At 37.3% G+C, this 17,937-nt stretch overlaps 3 protein-coding genes across 5 annotated transcripts; all 3 read right to left on the bottom strand.

The window, feature by feature from the left end:
• Positions 1-1,420: 1,420 nt before the first annotated feature.
• On the bottom strand, positions 1,421-5,864 carry LOC110413372 (myosin heavy chain-like protein). The gene is made up of 3 exons (XM_021424144.1): positions 4,690-5,864; positions 3,576-3,701; positions 1,421-3,006 (listed from the first exon to the last, which is right to left on the bottom strand). The coding sequence occupies exons 1-3, from the start codon at positions 5,032-5,034 to the stop codon at positions 1,591-1,593; spliced, it is 1,887 nt and encodes a 628-aa protein (XP_021279819.1). The 5' UTR covers positions 5,035-5,864; the 3' UTR covers positions 1,421-1,590.
• Positions 5,865-7,646: 1,782 nt separating this feature from the next.
• Positions 7,647-12,302, bottom strand: PIPK10 (phosphatidylinositol phosphate kinase 10). Of its 3 annotated transcripts, XM_021424146.1 has the most exons (12): positions 12,118-12,301; positions 11,944-12,001; positions 11,495-11,654; positions 11,235-11,400; positions 10,980-11,090; positions 10,253-10,440; positions 9,881-9,972; positions 9,714-9,761; positions 9,399-9,503; positions 8,933-8,999; positions 8,516-8,824; positions 7,647-8,065 (listed from the first exon to the last, which is right to left on the bottom strand). In XM_021424146.1, the coding sequence occupies exons 3-11, from the start codon at positions 11,641-11,643 to the stop codon at positions 8,527-8,529; spliced, it is 1,224 nt and encodes a 407-aa protein (XP_021279821.1). In that variant the 5' UTR covers positions 11,644-11,654; positions 11,944-12,001; positions 12,118-12,301; the 3' UTR covers positions 7,647-8,065; positions 8,516-8,526. The 3 variants fall into 3 exon arrangements, with proteins under 3 accessions (XP_021279821.1, XP_021279820.1, XP_021279822.1); XM_021424145.2 differs by lacking the exon at positions 11,944-12,001; XM_021424147.1 differs by lacking the exons at positions 10,980-11,090; positions 11,944-12,001 and having other exon boundaries at positions 12,118-12,302.
• A 1,986-nt stretch (positions 12,303-14,288) lies between these two features.
• On the bottom strand, positions 14,289-17,583 carry HWS (Galactose oxidase/kelch repeat superfamily protein). The gene is given in 4 exon segments (XM_021425155.2): positions 14,289-14,622; positions 14,625-15,067; positions 15,069-15,732; positions 16,998-17,583. Coding segments are annotated over 3 exon segments (1,206 nt in total). The 5' UTR covers positions 15,707-15,732; positions 16,998-17,583; the 3' UTR covers positions 14,289-14,497.
• Between the last annotated feature and the right edge of the window lie 354 nt (positions 17,584-17,937).

Genomic DNA, 17,937 nt, shown 5'->3' with positions numbered 1-17,937 from the left:
ATAGTGTTATTATTCTCCACCATTAGCAAATTAGAAGGTGAAGGTTTTCTTTTCATTACTTAATAATTTTCTTGGCCAACATATTTCTCTGAGTTTGTGCACTGACGCAGCTGATGAGGTTTTTGGTTACCCAAATGGGGTACCTCCATTTCTGCTTTAGAGCTCTTCCTTGCCATCAATCCGAGGTGATTCAGATTTGAACTTTTATGTGGGTCAAGATATATTAGCTGGCCTTCCCCAGAAGTTCTTCCAAGAATCTGGTTTTGTGATTTAAATTCCCATGGTGAATAAGGCAACTCTGTATGTCTTGATGCAATCTTTACCTGTCAAGTGCGGTAGTTTCCATCATCGAAAAGGAGAATTATACTCAAAATATTTCTCTCTTTTTTTCCTCCTTTGTTGGATCGAATTTTACATTATTTTTTCAATTCTAGCAATTAGTTGAAGTAAACAATACCATCACAATGTCGAAAGTAGTATATTCTTTAGCTGGTGGTTGCTTTCCAAAGTGGTCCACTACACAAAAAGTTACAAAAATCATTAACATGCATAGCTTTGCCTATCTTTTTTACTAGTAAAAATACTTGGCAAACGCAAAGCGGTCTAAGCACAAATATGGCAGAGTCCAATCAATTTAAGCAGTAAGTTTTGACAAGAAGGAAATCTGCAACTAATTAAAAAAAAAATTTCAGGTGCTCCTGTCCCTTCATCAATAATGGATTAAAAGGACCAATGTTATAATAAAAAGATAGAAAAATGAGTGTGTTCAGATGCCTTATTTGGTGATAGTGGATGCCGGGTCATTGCTGGGTGAAGTGAAGTCCTTCCCATTCAATTGGATTCTGGGTTTTTTTTTTATTTGCGCAGAAAGTACCACTACAGCTCTAGAAGTTCAGATTCTGGACCGCTTTTGCTTTGTTTAATGCCTATGAAAGTACAATCTTGTGCTGGATTACATCAATGTTTTCTCTTTTCCTCATGGTCAAAAGCAACAAAAGTATCAAATTCAAATGTCTTGGTTTATTAGATGCCGTACCCAATATATCAGCACAAATGTTGGTAATCACTGAAAGATGGAAATAATTTACTAACAGTAATAAATTTCATCCCTTGGACCTGATTAGATAAGTAATTTAACAATTCAAGCTTGGTTTAATGGTTGCAATCTTGAAACAAATGGTTCCTGAACAAGTTGTCACTATTAAATTGCATGTATTACTCTCCTCTTATTTACAAGCATTTGAATTTGGGAATCAGACTTGCAAAAATATGAACTTACCACTACAAGCATACTTTAAACAAATGCACAAGTGATTCTGTGCAGCCAGCGAGACGATAACAGTTATTTTTGCAGATATTGTAATGAAAGACTGGGATGGTTTTGGATGTTAATCAAGATATGAAGGGGCCGGCATTCTAGTTGATCCATGCTATTGTATATAGCTTTTCATTACATATCTAATCCCAAGATTACAGCAAGAAACGTTAATGTACAATCTTTTATAAACCAGCACCATAATCCTCAGTCTCTGGCAAGATCTTTCACCACGGAGAGCCTCAAGTCTCAACCAGGCACATCTAACATCAACCCTACATGGAGCCCTTAGAAGCTTTTGCACGAGACTGCTGGCCTTCTAGTCTTGCTTCTAGTAGTTTTGCCTTCAAGGTGTTCTCCTTGATACCCTGAGGCAATTTAAGAGAAGACTCAGACTTTTCAAAATCTGGAGATGTCAACTTGGATACCCATTGTCGAACTGGACTAGCATGACCTTTAAATACAGACTGCACACATGAATCTTCCTTTAAGCTAATCTCAGGATGAACCTTGTCACCTTCTGAGGATAAGGAATGGTTTCTGATTAAGCTATCAAGCACACGACTTGAGCTCAATCCATGGGTTCCATTCCTTTTGACTTTTTTATCATGTATACCCTCTCCAGTGGCCATTTGTTCATCAAAATGCCCTCGCAAACCATGCAATTTACTGCCCTTCATGGCAGTCCTAGACCCCACGTTTTTCCTTGTCAAAATGGGATTTACTAATTCTTCAGGATGACTCACTAAAGCATTATCCCCATGATGTTTACAGCTCCCCTTGCTTTGAATTCTGTTTGCAGCTTTGTTCAGTTCATAACACTGTGAATCACTATCACTGGAATCTTCTCCATCAGCTGCTTCTTGAGGCGCACTAACAGCCTCATTCAATGGAAAAGACTCTAAAGAATGTCGGCGTGAGCAATTCTCTTTAAGCTCACTTTTCCTAGATCCAGTGGAGCGTTTAGCTTCAAGAAAAGATTCTATATCAAGGCTTAACTTGTCAACAATTGTATTCTTTTCAGCAGGATCAGTTTGACCTTCAGCTAGCTTCATTTGCATCCGCTCATCAAGCCATGCCTCTGAAATATGGAGAATTAGCCGCTCAGGGTTTTCCCCATCAACTTGATCAATCTCATGCTTGTGCTTTAGGAACCGCACTTCCTGTTCATATTCCCTTATTCCCCTGGCAAACTCATCACACAAGTTCTCCAGCAGAATTCGTGCTTTTCTCTCCCTCTCAAGTTTTCTTAATGTATTAGCGAAAGAAGATTTTACCTCAGACATTTCTCGAGCTAATTTTCGGTGCAAGCTTTCAGAGCGCTTTCTTAACTTCCTCTCATTTTCGAGCTCATTTCTCACTGGCTGAATGACAGCTTTGATTCTATCTTGCTCCTTGTTCTTCCTAACAAGTTTATCCTCTGCAACTTGCTTCATCAAATCATCCATTTCTTGCCTCTCTGTTTGCTTCTCTTGCAGCAACTCTTTGATCTGGGCCCGAGAATGGTCCAGTTCCATTTTCAAAGCTTTAACTAATGACATGTTTGATACATGCTGTTCTTCAAGAGCCCAGATTCGATTGAGTACCTTGAGCAACTCTGTTGATGTCTTAAGGCTATAACGTGACCCCACAATCCTTCCCTTAAAATCCAAAGAACTAGATGGAGTGATTGCAGGGTTATAAGGTGCCATCTGCATAGAACGCTGATATGAATCAATTGAAGTGATACAATTGCAGTAAAATAGCTTTCAAGTCAACCGGTTTTTGAGGAAGCATAAACAAAACAAAAAACAAACTGTAAAGTTGATGATAAATATCAACTTAATCTTTATAGCAGTCACTGAAAATAGTATGATACCATATTGCAGGAAATTTAGCCACAAAATCATACACTAAATTTATTCATAATATATATAATTTTTAACATCTTTTATGTATAATCCACAATTTAAAAGAATTATCGACTTTTTTTATCTCTAATTAGAAAGATCAGTGCACAAGTAACACATTAAGAGTCTTTAGTCACACCTCATACGTGCATGGAGGTTTAATTAATGTACTATATGTAATTGGAAGCTCAATGGGAGATGATCTGTTTCTATTGAAAAGACAATATACCGCCCTTCATGAGGTTAAGGAGATAGTTAAGAAAAGATGCTCTAAATTGCAAATAGCTTTATTTGTTTTAATCTTTAAATATAATATCAATTTATTCAAAGAAAAGAAACAGATCTACAGATTAAAGTTGATAGATGTTGACCTCCATTGAGCTTCCACAACTTGCTGGAGATACAGGCTGTAGAGCATGACCATTTCTTTCACCTGATCGATGGTGTTGCATCAGTGATGCTGCAATATGCCTCCTCAAGCTACTTGCACTTGCTGGCTGACATAAGATTCAGGGTAAAGATTAGTAATTAATAGAAGTACACAAGGGTATGCGTCCCTTTGGTAAAACAAGAGAGAATTCAGAGACACATGTGACCAGATATCTCTTAAAAGGAGCAAGATCAATAAGCCAGAAATAGAGAAGAGAGATCCATCATCAGTTTGCAACTAAACGGCAATGCACTCAAACACATATTCCAAGCAAGAGAATCTGTATTGGAACTAACCAACCAATAAAAAATCTGTTTCCAAGAAAAATTATAAGCATAGGAACTAACCAACCAGCAGCAAAGAAGGCAATTCCCAGAGAAACAACATTACCCGTTTAGTGATGATTAAAGCTACACTAAACACGCTATATATACTTCAACAGTTCAACTACTACACAACCAAAAACAGGTACACCGCATCCATAAAAAAAAATTGCTTTTCAGTTCAAACTGATCATAGATGACCAGCACTAGATATGGTGACTAAAGCAACTTGACAGTGAAACTTAAAGGGAAAAATAAAAGAAAAAAGGAAAGGCAGGCATGTTTTTCACTAGACCATATGTGTGCGCCCCACAGAAGCAACAAGAAAACCAGACATGGACAACTAAGCATCTGAACCATTAGTGTCGAAAAGAGGCAAAGTTTTCTGCATTCACAGCAAAGCAAAGAATAAGCAGAGGAAACAAAAGGAAAGAACTAAGATGGATACAGAACAACAAGAAACACAAGACAAGGAACAGTAAAGCCACCAAACAATTAGAATCTAAGAAAAGCAAAAGCTTTTGTAGTTTTGACAAAAGAGAGATACATTAACAAATCAAAAGAAAATCGAACCCCCACTTAACCTCAAAAACTAAATTAAAAAACAACCCAGAGAACCACCAAAGAAATACTAAAATTTTATCAAAATCTTAAAACTTTAAAAACAAAAAAGCCATTTCTTTCTTTATCTTTTTCTTCGTTTTTACTTGTAAGAAAGAAAGCAAGCAGTACCTGATCAAGGGGACTATCAGGAGGATCAACATCAGCATCAAAACCCTTGTCTTTGAAATGATGTAGGCGAAGCTTGGCAGCTCCTTTGCGCATGTTGGGAAGTGGGTAGTGAGGTTGAAGTTCCCAAAGGTTGGCACAGAGTTTTCTAGCAGAAATAGAAGGTCCACGAGGAAGTTGGAGGAACTCTTTAGTAGTTGCATTTTGAGAAGAGAACTCAAGTCTCCAAGTAGGTGAAGGAGTAGAGGGGCCAGCCCTTTTCCCTACCAGGATCCCGCGTTCCAACTTTTTCACCATGAATTCTTGCTTTTCTCCTTCTCTCTCCACACCTTTTTCTTTTCTTTCCATCTTTGTTTTCCTTTCTCCCTCTCTCTCTCTTCAAAATTTCAAACTGTGGGGTGATTGTGCTTCTCCCTTTCTTCACTCATTCTCCATGTTTTTTCACTCTCTAATTGGAGTGAAGAAGAAGTCCTCATGGCTCTTCCTCATTAGCTTCCCTGCTTTGTCTCTCCTCACAGTTTTGATCAGCCTCTCAAGACTCGAATTTTCATCACTATTTCTGGGCATGTGGGTGGCTCTTTCCCTGCTTGCTTTTCTCTCTTTCTCTCTGTTTTTTTCCCCCTTAATTTAGGACCAACACTTACAACTATTTATCGCCTTTGGATTCTCTTATTTCTGGGGCACCCTGGCTAGGTTAAGCTGGAGAAAAAAAAAACTGGTGATTACTACTAAGTACTTACTATTAAACTCATTGTAGGAGTACTATCGATTAATGAGTCTATCACCCTTGAGAAGGGTATCTCTCCATGTTCACATATACACACTTGAGAGAATTAAAAAGAAAAATAAAAACCAAAAATGTATTAACTTGATGTCTAAGTCTGACCATAGTTCACTTTCAGAGTTCAAATGACTTTCTAAACCAAATGAGTATCAAAGAGTAATGAATTATAGTATTTGTCTTATCCTTAAAAAGAACTTTGAATGATACTGTTATTATGTAAAAAGTGATAGTATTATTATATAAAATGATAAAGAAATATAGTGCTAATATTAACAGTAGCAAAATCTACCAACTAAAGATTAGATAACATTATGGCAGTTGATCCTTTTTAGTCACTAGCAATGATATGCTGAAAATAGGAAAACAAATGTTTTTTTCTTGTCAAATCTAATGATGACTAAGCCAAAATGTAACTTGAGAGCTAAGCAAGAGATTTGAAACAATAGGGGCCGACCATCAATTCTAAACCAAGTCACCATGGCATTGGAGTTGAGAGAATGTTACTGACTTAAAATTAAGCCAAATTAAATGAAAATTTGCAAGTGCAATGATGGCTAAAATATTCTCAGGGAAGAACAAAAGATTGTGATTAAGCTTTATTAGCCATGCGGCTCATGGAATGCGTGACACCAGCATCTAACCCAAAGCTATGATAGGTAGGGTCCTAGAAACCTGCTTCCTCTTCCTCTACTTTGCTGCCTGAACCGGCTTCTGCATTTTTTTTTGTCCCTGCTATCAAACGGTTTCTATCCACAGCTCAGCTGAACACAAAACTTTCTAGTACGAAAACTGTCCAGCAAGGTCTCTGTCAAATCCACCAAATTTTGTGGTCCATATCCTACCCATCTGCTCGTGCAACAAAGAAAAAGCTTTTCCAGTTTTCCATTTTTCCCTTGTGTTTTATAATCGTAGGTTTTCCCAAGGTTTTAACCTTGTACCAAAGATTTTGTGCTCTTAACAAACTTCTTTGTTTCTTTCCCCCTCAAAAGGATACTTCAGAAATCATAACTTCATTAGCTAAGACTTGAGATGGTAACCTGTTTTTGCATGCATGATCATAGGTTTTGTTAATTGTAGCCAACTCCTTGTTACAAGCAAACATTAAACTCCTCCATTCCCTTTGCTCTTGCCCATAAAACCAAAAAGGATGAAGGATTCATCCATTTGCTGTATGATCAGAGGAAAATAGAATAATATCAACATCCAACCCTTTAGTTATACGTGAAACACCTGTAATATCTTGGGTTCCTGTAAAGTATTTTTATTTGAGATGGAAGACAAAGATCGAATTAAAACCTGACATGGTAAAGAAAGTCTGTAAAAAAAATTTGAGCTGTTGGAATCAAGATGACGATAATCAGTCTAGTGGCCACACCTAGTAAATTAAACAACGACTATATTTGTACTTGCTGCACTTTATATTTGATATGTTCAAAATCTTTACATGGTAACAAGCGGTTTTACCAGTCAATAACAAAATCGAATGCAGTGCATAAGAACATAATTAAATTTGAAAAACAAAAGGACCACAAGAATCATAAGAGAGATGGACCACTTAAAAGTAGTTCCATCTTAATCGAATGTGGTCCAACTCCCATGCAATTTACTCTATAAATTCACCACATTCCACATTTATGCCCGACAAATGAATGATGAAACATCCACACCAGCCACCAACTGAGTTAATGGCATAATTTATCATGTAGGCACATGAATGGATGAATGTTCTTATAAATTGAATTTGGTCGTGTTTGGTTTGCAGTTAGTTTCTCTTAGCACATGTTTCTCACTGCTCCATGCATAATGCTAAACAATTTTTGGTTTAATTTAAAAGAGCTAACGTCATTAGAGAAGGCATTGTTAAACAACAAGTAAACAGGATAAAATTTGTTTCAAAATCTAGAGCTAAAACAGCTCTCTTTAATTCAATTTGTGGGTTGTTCATGGGAATATGGTCTAGCTTTGTAGTGCCTCGATTAAACGAATCTTTGAGGCCCAGAAGAGGCCGAAGAGTCTTGTTAAAGTCTAAAGTTGCTCCTGACTCAGTCTGTGGGTTGGGTTGTTGGGCCAGGGGGCGGGCCTAGGTTTCAGTTTTCTTCGCTGCGACAGGCGCTTGTGCTCAGTCTCGCTGGGAGAGAGACACAAGGGCATCATATTCAAACCGAAGCCATCAAAGTCAAAGAAGAGAATGCATGTGCTCCCTAAGGTTACTCATGGAAAAGCTAGGTACGAGCATTTGCCATTATTACATAGGGCAAATGTATGCCACTTGCCAAGCTAATATATACCAGAAATTGGACTATATTTTAGTTTAAAACACATTGCACATTTTTGAAAAACTTCATCTATTACCGGCCAATTCATTGATAATAGACCCGTAGCAATGATCCCTTCTAATATAAGACAAATACTTGGTGTGTGCAGAAGCAATGCATTCGAGCTTCTCATCTGGAAACTTTCTCTATTTTCAAGTAATAAAGGGATCACCCTCAGTCTCACAGAAGATTGTCTCCATGGTTAGTCATTGCTGTCTTCCAAAAAAGCTCCATTTCTTGTCCTTTACATCATCTCCTTGCATGCATCTGGACCTGAATCCTGCAGAAACACAAATTTGTACATTCAGCTAGGTTTTGGGCCTAAATTTACGAATATATTTTATTTTTCAGTTGAGATAACGTTAATATTAAAATAAGACTATGGTCCATGATAGCAACCCCTCAAGAATTTCTGCTGCCGCTGGCACCCAAGCGACCCACAAGATTAGGATAGAATGCTTATGCTTTGACCGGACCTTGAGCAGAGGGATTTTTCAAATTTTCATAAATTCTTCTATAAATTTAAAGTTTAGCACAGAAACATTAACCAACTGACGCAGTTGATAATTATCACTCAGGATAAATGTTGTAATTGGTCTCACTTAAGGAGGATGATTAATGTGTATATACCTTCAAGATGTCAATGGAAAGTTTGGGATTTTTCAGGTTGTCAGTAGCTTATTGACTTTTCTACCAAACGGATTCAACATCTGTAGAAAGAAGTAATTACCATTGTGGGGCTCAGTGGAGAGAGTCATCTGCTTTGAATAAGTCACTGATGAATGCCTGAAAGCGAGACGAATATACTTTGGGATTCACAGCGGCAATCATCTTTGGATCGAACTGCAATGACTTGTAAGCATGCTCAATGCGTTTGATCACACCGTAATCTTGAAAAAAATCCACTATTCCAAAATATAAAAGAACATCATGGCACTCTCGCCTTCTGGTAATTTGACGTGTTGATACACTTCCTGTTCCATTCCATGATATGCGAACACCGCGTGCTGACATTTCTTCACCAAATTTAGAAGTACAACTGCAAGAAAACCATGGTTGGAAAGCACAAAAACTATCGACTCCTAACAATTTAAACCTTAAAGAGATGTGCCATGTTGAGTATACAATTAGCAGGCAAAATTTTTACCTATTATTTTGTAGCCAGTGATCACAAAAAGTCAATTCCGTCGTGGAATTCCTGCTGTCAATTGAATCTGCAAGGCAGGAAAACACAACACTGCCTCATACAGTTTATTTCTTTCAGCCGAATTCATTATATACGAATAAAACTGACTCAGACCTGTATGCAATTCAGTCTCAGGCCTGTAACATTCCTTTCCAAATAATAGGCATATGAACTGTATTCTGTTTTAATATTTGAAATGAATCTCAGGCATGCTATCAGTTGAATCTCAGGTCTATAACATACCTTTCCAAACAGGCTTTTTTGTTGGGAATGATTACCAGATACATGCTATTATATTTTTTGCTCAGCAAGTAGTAAGGAAGGGAAGAAGGGGGCAGAGAGAAAGGGAGAATAGAACATAGTCATATAGCGCCTGTCTGTATTCAGAAATTGGTACTCTGATGTATTTACAATTACAATATATCACCTCGATTTGAAGAGATGGAGGATCTTTGTGAAGATAAATCACTTTGATGCAACATGTCATTGGAAATTCTCATGTCGTTGCAGGAACTTCTGCTGTCAGCAGAACCTGCAGAAAGACGATAAAGGAATATACTATTACTCATAAGATGTGCACTTATTTGGAAGATTTGGTCAGTGTCATATTGCCGTATGTTCATAACGCAATCTTTTTCCCTTGTGCTTTACATTACCAAGAACTGGGGTAACTCTGTGCATCCTCACAAGAATTAACATGTACTAAGTGATAGAGATCCTTCCACGGAGTGCAAGTAATTACCTCGACATGGGAAGTCAGAACAAAATGCACTTCCACCATCCAAGAAACCTGAGAGAAAATCTTTGTTTATCATTATGTACTAATTAGTAGTATTAGGCTATGTCTATTGATAATCATTGTATAGATTCAAAAATGCTAAAGCAATCAAAGTTTATGGGAAAATTCACCTTGAGGTGATTCTTTTATATGAAAGCCAAGCAACAGACTGTAATTCATGATGCCTACAGCCTCCAGAAAAGCACAATCATGCTTGATTTGCCTATCAAAAAATGCCATTGTTAATCAGTAAAGGACTTTACATGTCCGGTCACCACTCACATACGCACAAATTGGATTGGGGATTGAGAGGGGACAGGGCATCTGTACCCTTATTTCTTTTTCTGAGTTTAGTATTCAATTAATTTAATTCTACCTGAGAGAATTCATCCCATTAGTCAGTCACATAAAAATCATGTTTCCATTTATCCAAAAGAAGGAAAGAAAAAGGGAAGTGGGAGCTCCATAATGCTAAGAGAGAAGATATAGATTGTTGGACTTACGCCAAAAGCCTATGTCGGACCAATGGTTCAAGGTAAAAGAGAAAGTCAAGATCCGACTCCTTATGAAGAGTTTTCTCTCGGACTCTCATTTTTTTGACTTTTCGACCTTGTAATGAGCCTTTGAGGTCATAACACCGATGCATCAGTAAATCTGACTTGAATATGTTTGCTACAACCACAAAGTAAACCTGTTCCCCAAGTCAGAATACATTAGAGCATATTATTAACTGCCAAAACATAGGGCAAGTGTTTAGTCATTAACTACTAGCAAATCAGAAAATTTCATGGAGGAGCCCAACCCGCATTTTTTATTTGCCTCCCTTGCAATGATCACTTATATAACACAAGGATTCTAGTCCATTGACAGACAGGAAAGATGATTCTAGTACTATTTAAGGGAGGAAGATATTCAATCACAAAGAGGGATGTTGTTATAATTTATGAAAGATTAAACATCAATTCAGCTGATTAGAAAAAAACCCAGTATTCTTCTGATATTCAGCAGAAGAGAGCTCCGGCTTCCAACCAGCGTCAAGTATAGCTACAGAACAATCGAAAGTCAAGCAATAGCAAACTGGAAAAATTGGTAAGCAATAAAATTTTCATATGATATTAGCATATCCATTGGCCCCTGCTGCCTTGTTGTATGAAAGAAAAACAAAACTGTTTTCCTGTTGGTTAATGCGGGCATAAACTTTGCTGTGAGATATGATTATGTTCCTATTACCTTGACACCTCCAACTGGTTTCACAACATGAAGTCCATACAGCTTGTTCAATATTGTGTTGCGGAACTTTCTGAGATGGTTATAGTAGATTGGAAGCATTTCTATGAGGACCTACCATCACAAGCTTAATATATTTAGATCTTATGGTGCATAGAACTTAGAAGCAACATATACTCAGAGAAAGAAGAATTTATATCTGCTTGAAAACTGTCATCAATTGAAAGCGGATGGCCACAAAAGGCTGATTTTCATTACCTTGAGTTGAGATTTCCGCAGTGTTTTTATTGCGAATCGGCTATCATTGGACAAAAGGAACAGGTTTCCAGGTCTCAACGTTGACGAGGCCTTCCTTATAGTTTCGTCACTACAAACTGACATCATGTAGTCACCGTTGTCGATGTTATCAAGCTCTTGTAGAAGTCTGGCAGAACATCAACATCTCAGTGTACCAACAGTTGATTAAAACAAAAATATAATTATGAAGTAAGAACATAGATGGATAAACCATAAAACACCTGAAAGCTTTAGGACAGTAATCCTTCCATTCGAAGTCAGTAATGGATCCTGGAGGGAGATTCTTAGAGTGCTGTTTAGAATATTGAACCCAGTTGCTTTGTGTAGCTCTTAAGTCCGCCGCTGAAAGCTCCTTGTCTGAAAGTGCCATGTACTCCCTCCCTGCCAAAACCCTCATATTCCTTCATAACTCTTAAAGTGGATCGAACATGACCTTTTAGCATTATGCAAGTGCAAATTAAGAATGCAAATGATTCACAATTCATCTTTTGTTCTCAAAAATTGGTTAGAAATGAATCCCTTCTCATACAATCAAATTCCCATAAAATAATCAAGCATTTATCCTGCAATTTCAATTGTTCCCTGATCCGGTACCTAAGTTTTCATGTAAAGGTTATAATTCTTCCAAATTTATTGGAGCAGGCAGCATGGACAATTCTTTGAATTTTACCTTAATATATGATTTTTCTCTATGATCCCAATGACATGATTAAACTCACATTGAAAAGCTAATTGAAACATCCATCAAACACTGGCCATATTAAAAAACATATATAAAAAGATAAAAGGAAAAAAGAGAATTAAATGACATAAACCATATAGAAATGAAAGAATTTGATTATACCAGGAAAGAGCAATTCTTTTAGAATTGCAAGAGATCCCAAATTCCTTTTAATTGGATAAAACCAAACAAAGAAGTAAAAAAGGGGGTCCTTTTTTTGTCATTTGGTTTTTTGGATTTTCCATTTAATACGTTTTCTAATTTGTTGTCCAAATGGGAAGGTGCGGGGTGATTGGCCGGTGGAGAGTAAATGCGAATCCAATTTTTCGCGCCAGAGTCAGTTACGAGAGTTTGAAAAGCGGAGTTAGGTAGGTCCCTCCACCCCTCTAAGACCTAACAGAAACCCACCTATCATTCTCGGAAGGAAACAGAACACTAACAGAAAATTTCGTGTCCCCGATTAATTTGGTTGGCCTCAGTTAGTGTAAGCTGGTTTTTGGGACACTTTTATCCAATCCTATATTTCCATGTGGACCACTTTTTCCCCTTTCCTTTGGGAATCCATTCCTCAAATGGTCCCCGACTTTTTCCTGTAAAAAACAATGCCCATTTTCTTCTTTTTCTTTTTCTTCATCTTTTATTGGCCTTTTATTTTTTTTCAATGTTGCTGTTGTTATACGGGTAAACATAATCCACCTAACCCTTAATACTAGTACTAGTAATTTAGTTGGGTAGGACAGAGGAAGATGGGACAGCAGTTTTTGTGAGCCTTGAAAATGGTAAAGACTTGGTTAGGGAGTTGGGACCAATTTTTGCCACCTAACTCAGAGGAAAGAAAAAGCAGCTAGCTAAAGATGTTGGTTCCGTGCTCCAACTTCGAAAGTCTTTATAAAGAGAGCGGCAGGCGCAGGGCACGTAACCGTATGTTGCTCAAACCATTTATTTTATCTTACAGCCTAAGCAAAAGAAGGCATGTTTGCGTGATTAACTCTCCCGTAGCACAGCCAGCGTGTTTTCTGGTCTTGATGGCTAAATATTGAGCCTCAATTTCTTTGGAAAAACAAAAGAATGCCCCATGCCTTGTTTCTACGTTTCTTGGTTTCTAAGGCCATTTTCTTTTTAAAGAACAATTTGTGGGAATTATTCGATATGCTAAACAACAAATGAAGCAGAAAATTCCCTTTTTGTGTTTTAAGGAAGACTAGAAACTTATTCATTTGAATAATCCACAGTAGGATGTGCCAGCCACAACCAGCTTTGCTTCAGGCAAAATGCATAAATCCGACCGGCATGATAATCTTATAGCTCTATAATATATGTGGAGTATGATGGCAGTGGGTTCCACAGGGAGAAAGCTCCTGGCAGAGAAGGCCTTAAGGTATCATTAGATTTCCATCTCTTTGCCCACAAGACTTCAGGCTGGGGTTAAAGGAAACCGTCTAAACCATGCCAGTCATTATTACTGCTTCTTTTAGTGGAAATTATATTAAAGGTTGAAGATAATCAGCACATGTGCAATTAGAACACTAGAAGGTTTGCCCTTGGGGGAAACAATTTAAGAGCTATTGTACGGCATTCAAGTTAAAACCAGTGTTACTTAAATGTGTAGGTATTTATGAAGCAGAGTTAATAATATAGCAGTTGCGAATGGATTCTCAGACGATGGCATAGGCCATGGGGCAGAGAGTGTACGTTTTCTGTAAAATTCATGCTGGCAAATCAATAAAAATGGAGATCGCAGCTTTGACAAAATGTGTGGTCCAAAGACTAGAATCCTGCACCTAACCAATCCCATCATGGACAAACCTAATTTGAGGTGAGGGAAATACAGGAGCAGTAGCGGGAAGGAGTCACTGGCATGGGAACCCATCTCTGAGTTCTGACTCCAAAGATTAAAGGAAAGTCCTTGTCTGGGACAGGGAAAGTTATCAATCTCCAGATATCGATTTGGGGATGGCAAATATACCAAACCAAGGAAAGGAACAAGAGACCAACCATCCCCAAAATTTTCCTCGGAGGATGAGAGATTTCTGGCACATTGATAATCAAAGTCCCCTACCAAGGCATGCTGTTACACTGCCAGATAAGCTTGGGGATTGGAGAGATGCTACCTAAAGAGTTCAGTGAGGCTTTAGTGCTTGTCTTTCGTGAAAGCACCCAACATAATGAAAGATTCAGCTACTAAACTGAGAACTTAAGAGACGTTTGAAGACACTTTGGTGCAAAGGGAAGAGGGAAGGTTTAATACTCTGCATCCAAACAAAATTTAAACTTATATTTGTGACTGCCGTATATGCCAATGCAAAAGAATTAATATTTTCCATTGTCATAAATAAGTAGCTTTACCTGCTGGTACATTCTGTGTAAACTTTTTTTTCTCTTTCATGGAACAGAGATATCATAGTAACTGAAAATAAAAGGCAAAACAAAGAAAAAAAAAAAGGAAATGTGGGAATTTGGGACGAATTGGTCAATAACACCCTCAAATCCAATCAGAAATAAATTATGGAGCAATTTCAAGTCTTGGTTCAAAGCAAAAACCAGTGAACAGCTGAAGAGGGAATTTCTTTGATACTGGACACTTCAGCGACCATTTCCATAGTTTCTGGTTCATGTCAAAAAACAGAGAGCTGGAGCACCATAGCTCTGGATATATATGAGATTATCAGTACCACTACTAGCAAAAACATCATCCAACTCACCGAATCCCTGGAAAAACTTATGGGGCATGCGAGCAACTTCAACCCAATTCCTCCCATTAAGAACCCAGATACCAATGCCCTTTATTATGTCAGGCCGATCCTGCTTCCCAATTCCTCCCACCATTACCAGCTTTTCCTTTAGGTTCATCAGACGGCCACAGGTAAGGGGGCCAGGTACTGGAATGAAACTCCTTATCAATGGGGATGCTCGGCTAGAGAGATTATATGTAACTAGGCCGTGCCGATTTTCTGGTGCACCACCCCCAGTTGAGTAAATGAGAAAGTATAAAACCCCATCACAGATCACACTTTCATCTCCACCTCTCCATCCTGTCAAAACCTCAGTCAAGGAGGTTGCCCACATCATTGTCTGAATCATAAATATGAATTGAAAGGTCCCATTGGAAAAAATTTCCAGGAACTTGTTTAGACTTCACAATGGATACAGTATAATTGTGTGATGTCCTGTTAACTGCGATTGCTAATGCACTATAATCAGAGAATTTCAGACCAGGGGGCTCCTCAAGCTTCTTGCAATTTTTTGTGATTGGGTTACAGATATGCAACTCACTTCTACTGTCATTGTCCATAAAACAAACCAAGCCACATGATGAAGCAATGAACCAGTTGGGCGTCTGAATGCAGGGCAGCTCAATGCTGTACCACTTTCGAAGGATCGGATCATAGGCGTAACCAACTGGTTCATCAGAACTAGTAAACATAAAATACCAAGGCTTTTGTGAAAGGACATGCGAAAAGTTCCATAAGAATCTTTTGGAACTGACAATCTCATGCCATCTTTTACAAACAGAACCAGCTCTGAAAATGCTAGCAATGGGGAGATAAGCCAAGATTCGCTCCAACAAGTCATCAGGTAGGATTAAGTCCACAGAAATGGTAGTTGCTTCTTTATTACCTTCGTCACTAAGCTCTGAGAATGAATCAAAGTCACCGATGTCTTTAGACATGTCATCAATGTAATGGCTGATCCAAGAAGTCTCTCCGTCCATAATTAAGAGCAGCCAAAACAAAATTTCTGAGATTTTAACAAAAACAAAGAAATGAATTTCTTTAGAAAATAAAGCCAAATACAGAAAAAAAAAAAAAAAAGAGATGAGAAGGGAATCTATCACCTCATAATGCAATAAATCATGAAAAAATACAAACCTTGTCTAAATAAAGTCAAAGGACCTAAAAATATATTCCAAATTACATGGGAAATATATGGCAAATAATTTATACATGACTTCGTATAAAGTGTAGTAAAAATTTGAGGAGAAAAGTAATAAAGTGTCTGCTAATTAAAATGCCTATCACGTGATTAGGATCAACTGGGAGGAAAGGATGAAAACAGGTCTATCAACATGTGAAATAAAAAGAAGTTTGATCTCCCACCCAAACAGATTCTCTCAAACAACAGCAGAAAATAATTGGAAAGAGCATATGCCCTTCGAAATGAATGCAAAGCCTGCATAACCTGTTTCCCTTTGCAAAATTGTTGCTAAGTATCAAAAGATGAGAACACAACAACAAATACCCATGATTTGAGGCTTAAGAAAGGAGAAAACAAGAATTTAATCAAGAAAACCCATGTTTTAGATGTCCGGGATCACATGCAAGCCTATACTGATACGGCATAAAGTTCACACAACTAAGCAACCTTCAATTAGGGCATCCAATCATCATAAAATACATACCTAGAAGAACATATAATAAGATTAAGGAAACAAATCAGCAAACATGTTAAAACAAATGTTGGCCATAAGCAGATAATGCCTGACACAGATTTCCAAGAGAGAGATAATATCAAGTACAAGAAAACTAATCAAATTTTATAAATTTAAAATCTTATCATTGAATATATAAGAACCAAAGATAGAAAAATGTGAATCACTGATTTGTTACTTAAAAAGGATAAAAGCATTAATAGAGAGCAACATCAAACAGATATAAAAAGGAAACACTTTTTTAACCAGATTTTTTACTTGAGTATCGAGTATTTAATCCAAAACAAGTTGTGTTCTTTTCCACTGAAAAAAAAAGACCAACCTTTCACGAATTTAGCAACCCCGAAAAATAAGGATAATAACCCTAAAATGTTTTTAGACAAATAAAATAATGTTAGGCAAAAGAAGTGAAGGATTAGGCGATCCTCACCTATCAATCAAACATCAGACTAAAAACCCCACATAACTGAAAAAAAAAGCAATAAACAACACCAACTGAACCAAAACATCATTAGATTAAAGACAGGCAAACGGATCAATGAAAATTTTGTCCCAAAAAAACATGGTCACGTACCTGTAATAGAGATGGTTCCGGGGTAACTGAACAAATGGGTGTTGTTAGATTCAGACAAAGTTTCAAGATTTAACAGAAATCGAAAGAAACTGAGAAAAGAAAACTCGGTTCAGACAGGAAGAAAAAAACAGCTTCTCGGCAGTGAAATATAAGAGTAACCCTTCTTAAAGGAAGTATTTAAACATGAAATGGAGGCAATATGTAAAATTTTATATTTTTTCCTTCAAACAGTAACGAACAATGAAATGGGTTACTCCAGATTTGGTTCATAACCAATTTCTAAGCAAAATCCATCGTAGAGAGAGAAAGGAAAGAGAGAGAGAGATATAGAGAAAGGAGAGGTTTTTCTTTTCTTCTTCTTCTTTTTATTACTGTTTCTATTTTGATATAAACAAAAAACGACAGGCAGGGAATGAAGAGGGGAAGGCGGTTTTTCTAATGTAGTGTTCTCAGACTATTCATTAGAGAGAAAGTAAAGAAAGAAAGGGAAGGGGAGTGTGGAGAGAGCGCGTAAGGGCGCGTGGTTTTTTATTATTTTTATTTTTGGATTTATTTTGATAGAAAAGGGAAAGGGAAAGGGTAATCAGGGTGGGATAAAAATGAAAGTTTTGAGGTGTTCTTCAAGCAAGAGGATGATTTTAATCAGAGAAAAAAGAAAAAAGAGGCAAAAAATTTTTTGGGGATTTTGGCCACAGACCAAAAAGAAAATTATAATGCTGTCTTACTCATCAACCCCCTATTTTTGACTTTATTTTTATTTTATTTTTAAAAAATTAATATTCCCCATTGGAATCCCTCTTCCTTCACCATCTTCATCTGTATTCTATTTGGGTTTTCTTCAATTTAGGTATATACTTTACCAACCAAAACAAGTGAGCCCAAAAAACTATTCCACATGGGGTAACCTTTCTTTTCTCTTTCTCTTGTTTTGCCTTTAACA

Source organism: Theobroma umbraticum, unplaced genomic scaffold, assembly GCF_002168275.2.
Source record: "Theobroma umbraticum cultivar Fairchild unplaced genomic scaffold, ASM216827v3 scaffold_4.1, whole genome shotgun sequence".
NCBI lineage: Eukaryota > Viridiplantae > Streptophyta > Magnoliopsida > Malvales > Malvaceae > Theobroma > Theobroma umbraticum.
This window is presented reverse-complemented; position numbering and strand designations above follow the sequence as displayed.

Excerpts from the sequence above, each read along its gene's own strand:
- LOC110413372 (XM_021424144.1), bottom strand. The coding sequence starts at position 5,034 with ATGGAAAGAAAAGAAAAAGGTGTGGAGAGAGAAGGAGAAAAGCAAGAA. Across the intron at positions 3,702-4,689 it reads CTGATAGTCCCCTTGATCAG|CCAGCAAGTGCAAGTAGCTT; the intron begins GTACTGCTTGCT and ends ATCTTATGTCAG. Across the intron at positions 3,007-3,575 it reads GTTGTGGAAGCTCAATGGAG|ATGGCACCTTATAACCCTGC; the intron begins GTCAACATCTAT and ends CGTTCTATGCAG.
- PIPK10 (XM_021424146.1), bottom strand. The coding sequence starts at position 11,643 with ATGGCACTTTCAGACAAGGAGCTTTCAGCGGCGGACTTAAGAGCTACA. Across the intron at positions 11,091-11,234 it reads TGCGGAAATCTCAACTCAAG|GTCCTCATAGAAATGCTTCC; the intron begins GTAATGAAAATC and ends TTGTGATGGTAG. Across the intron at positions 8,825-8,932 it reads CACTGGCTACAAAATAATAG|TTGTACTTCTAAATTTGGTG; the intron begins GTAAAAATTTTG and ends GTTTTCTTGCAG.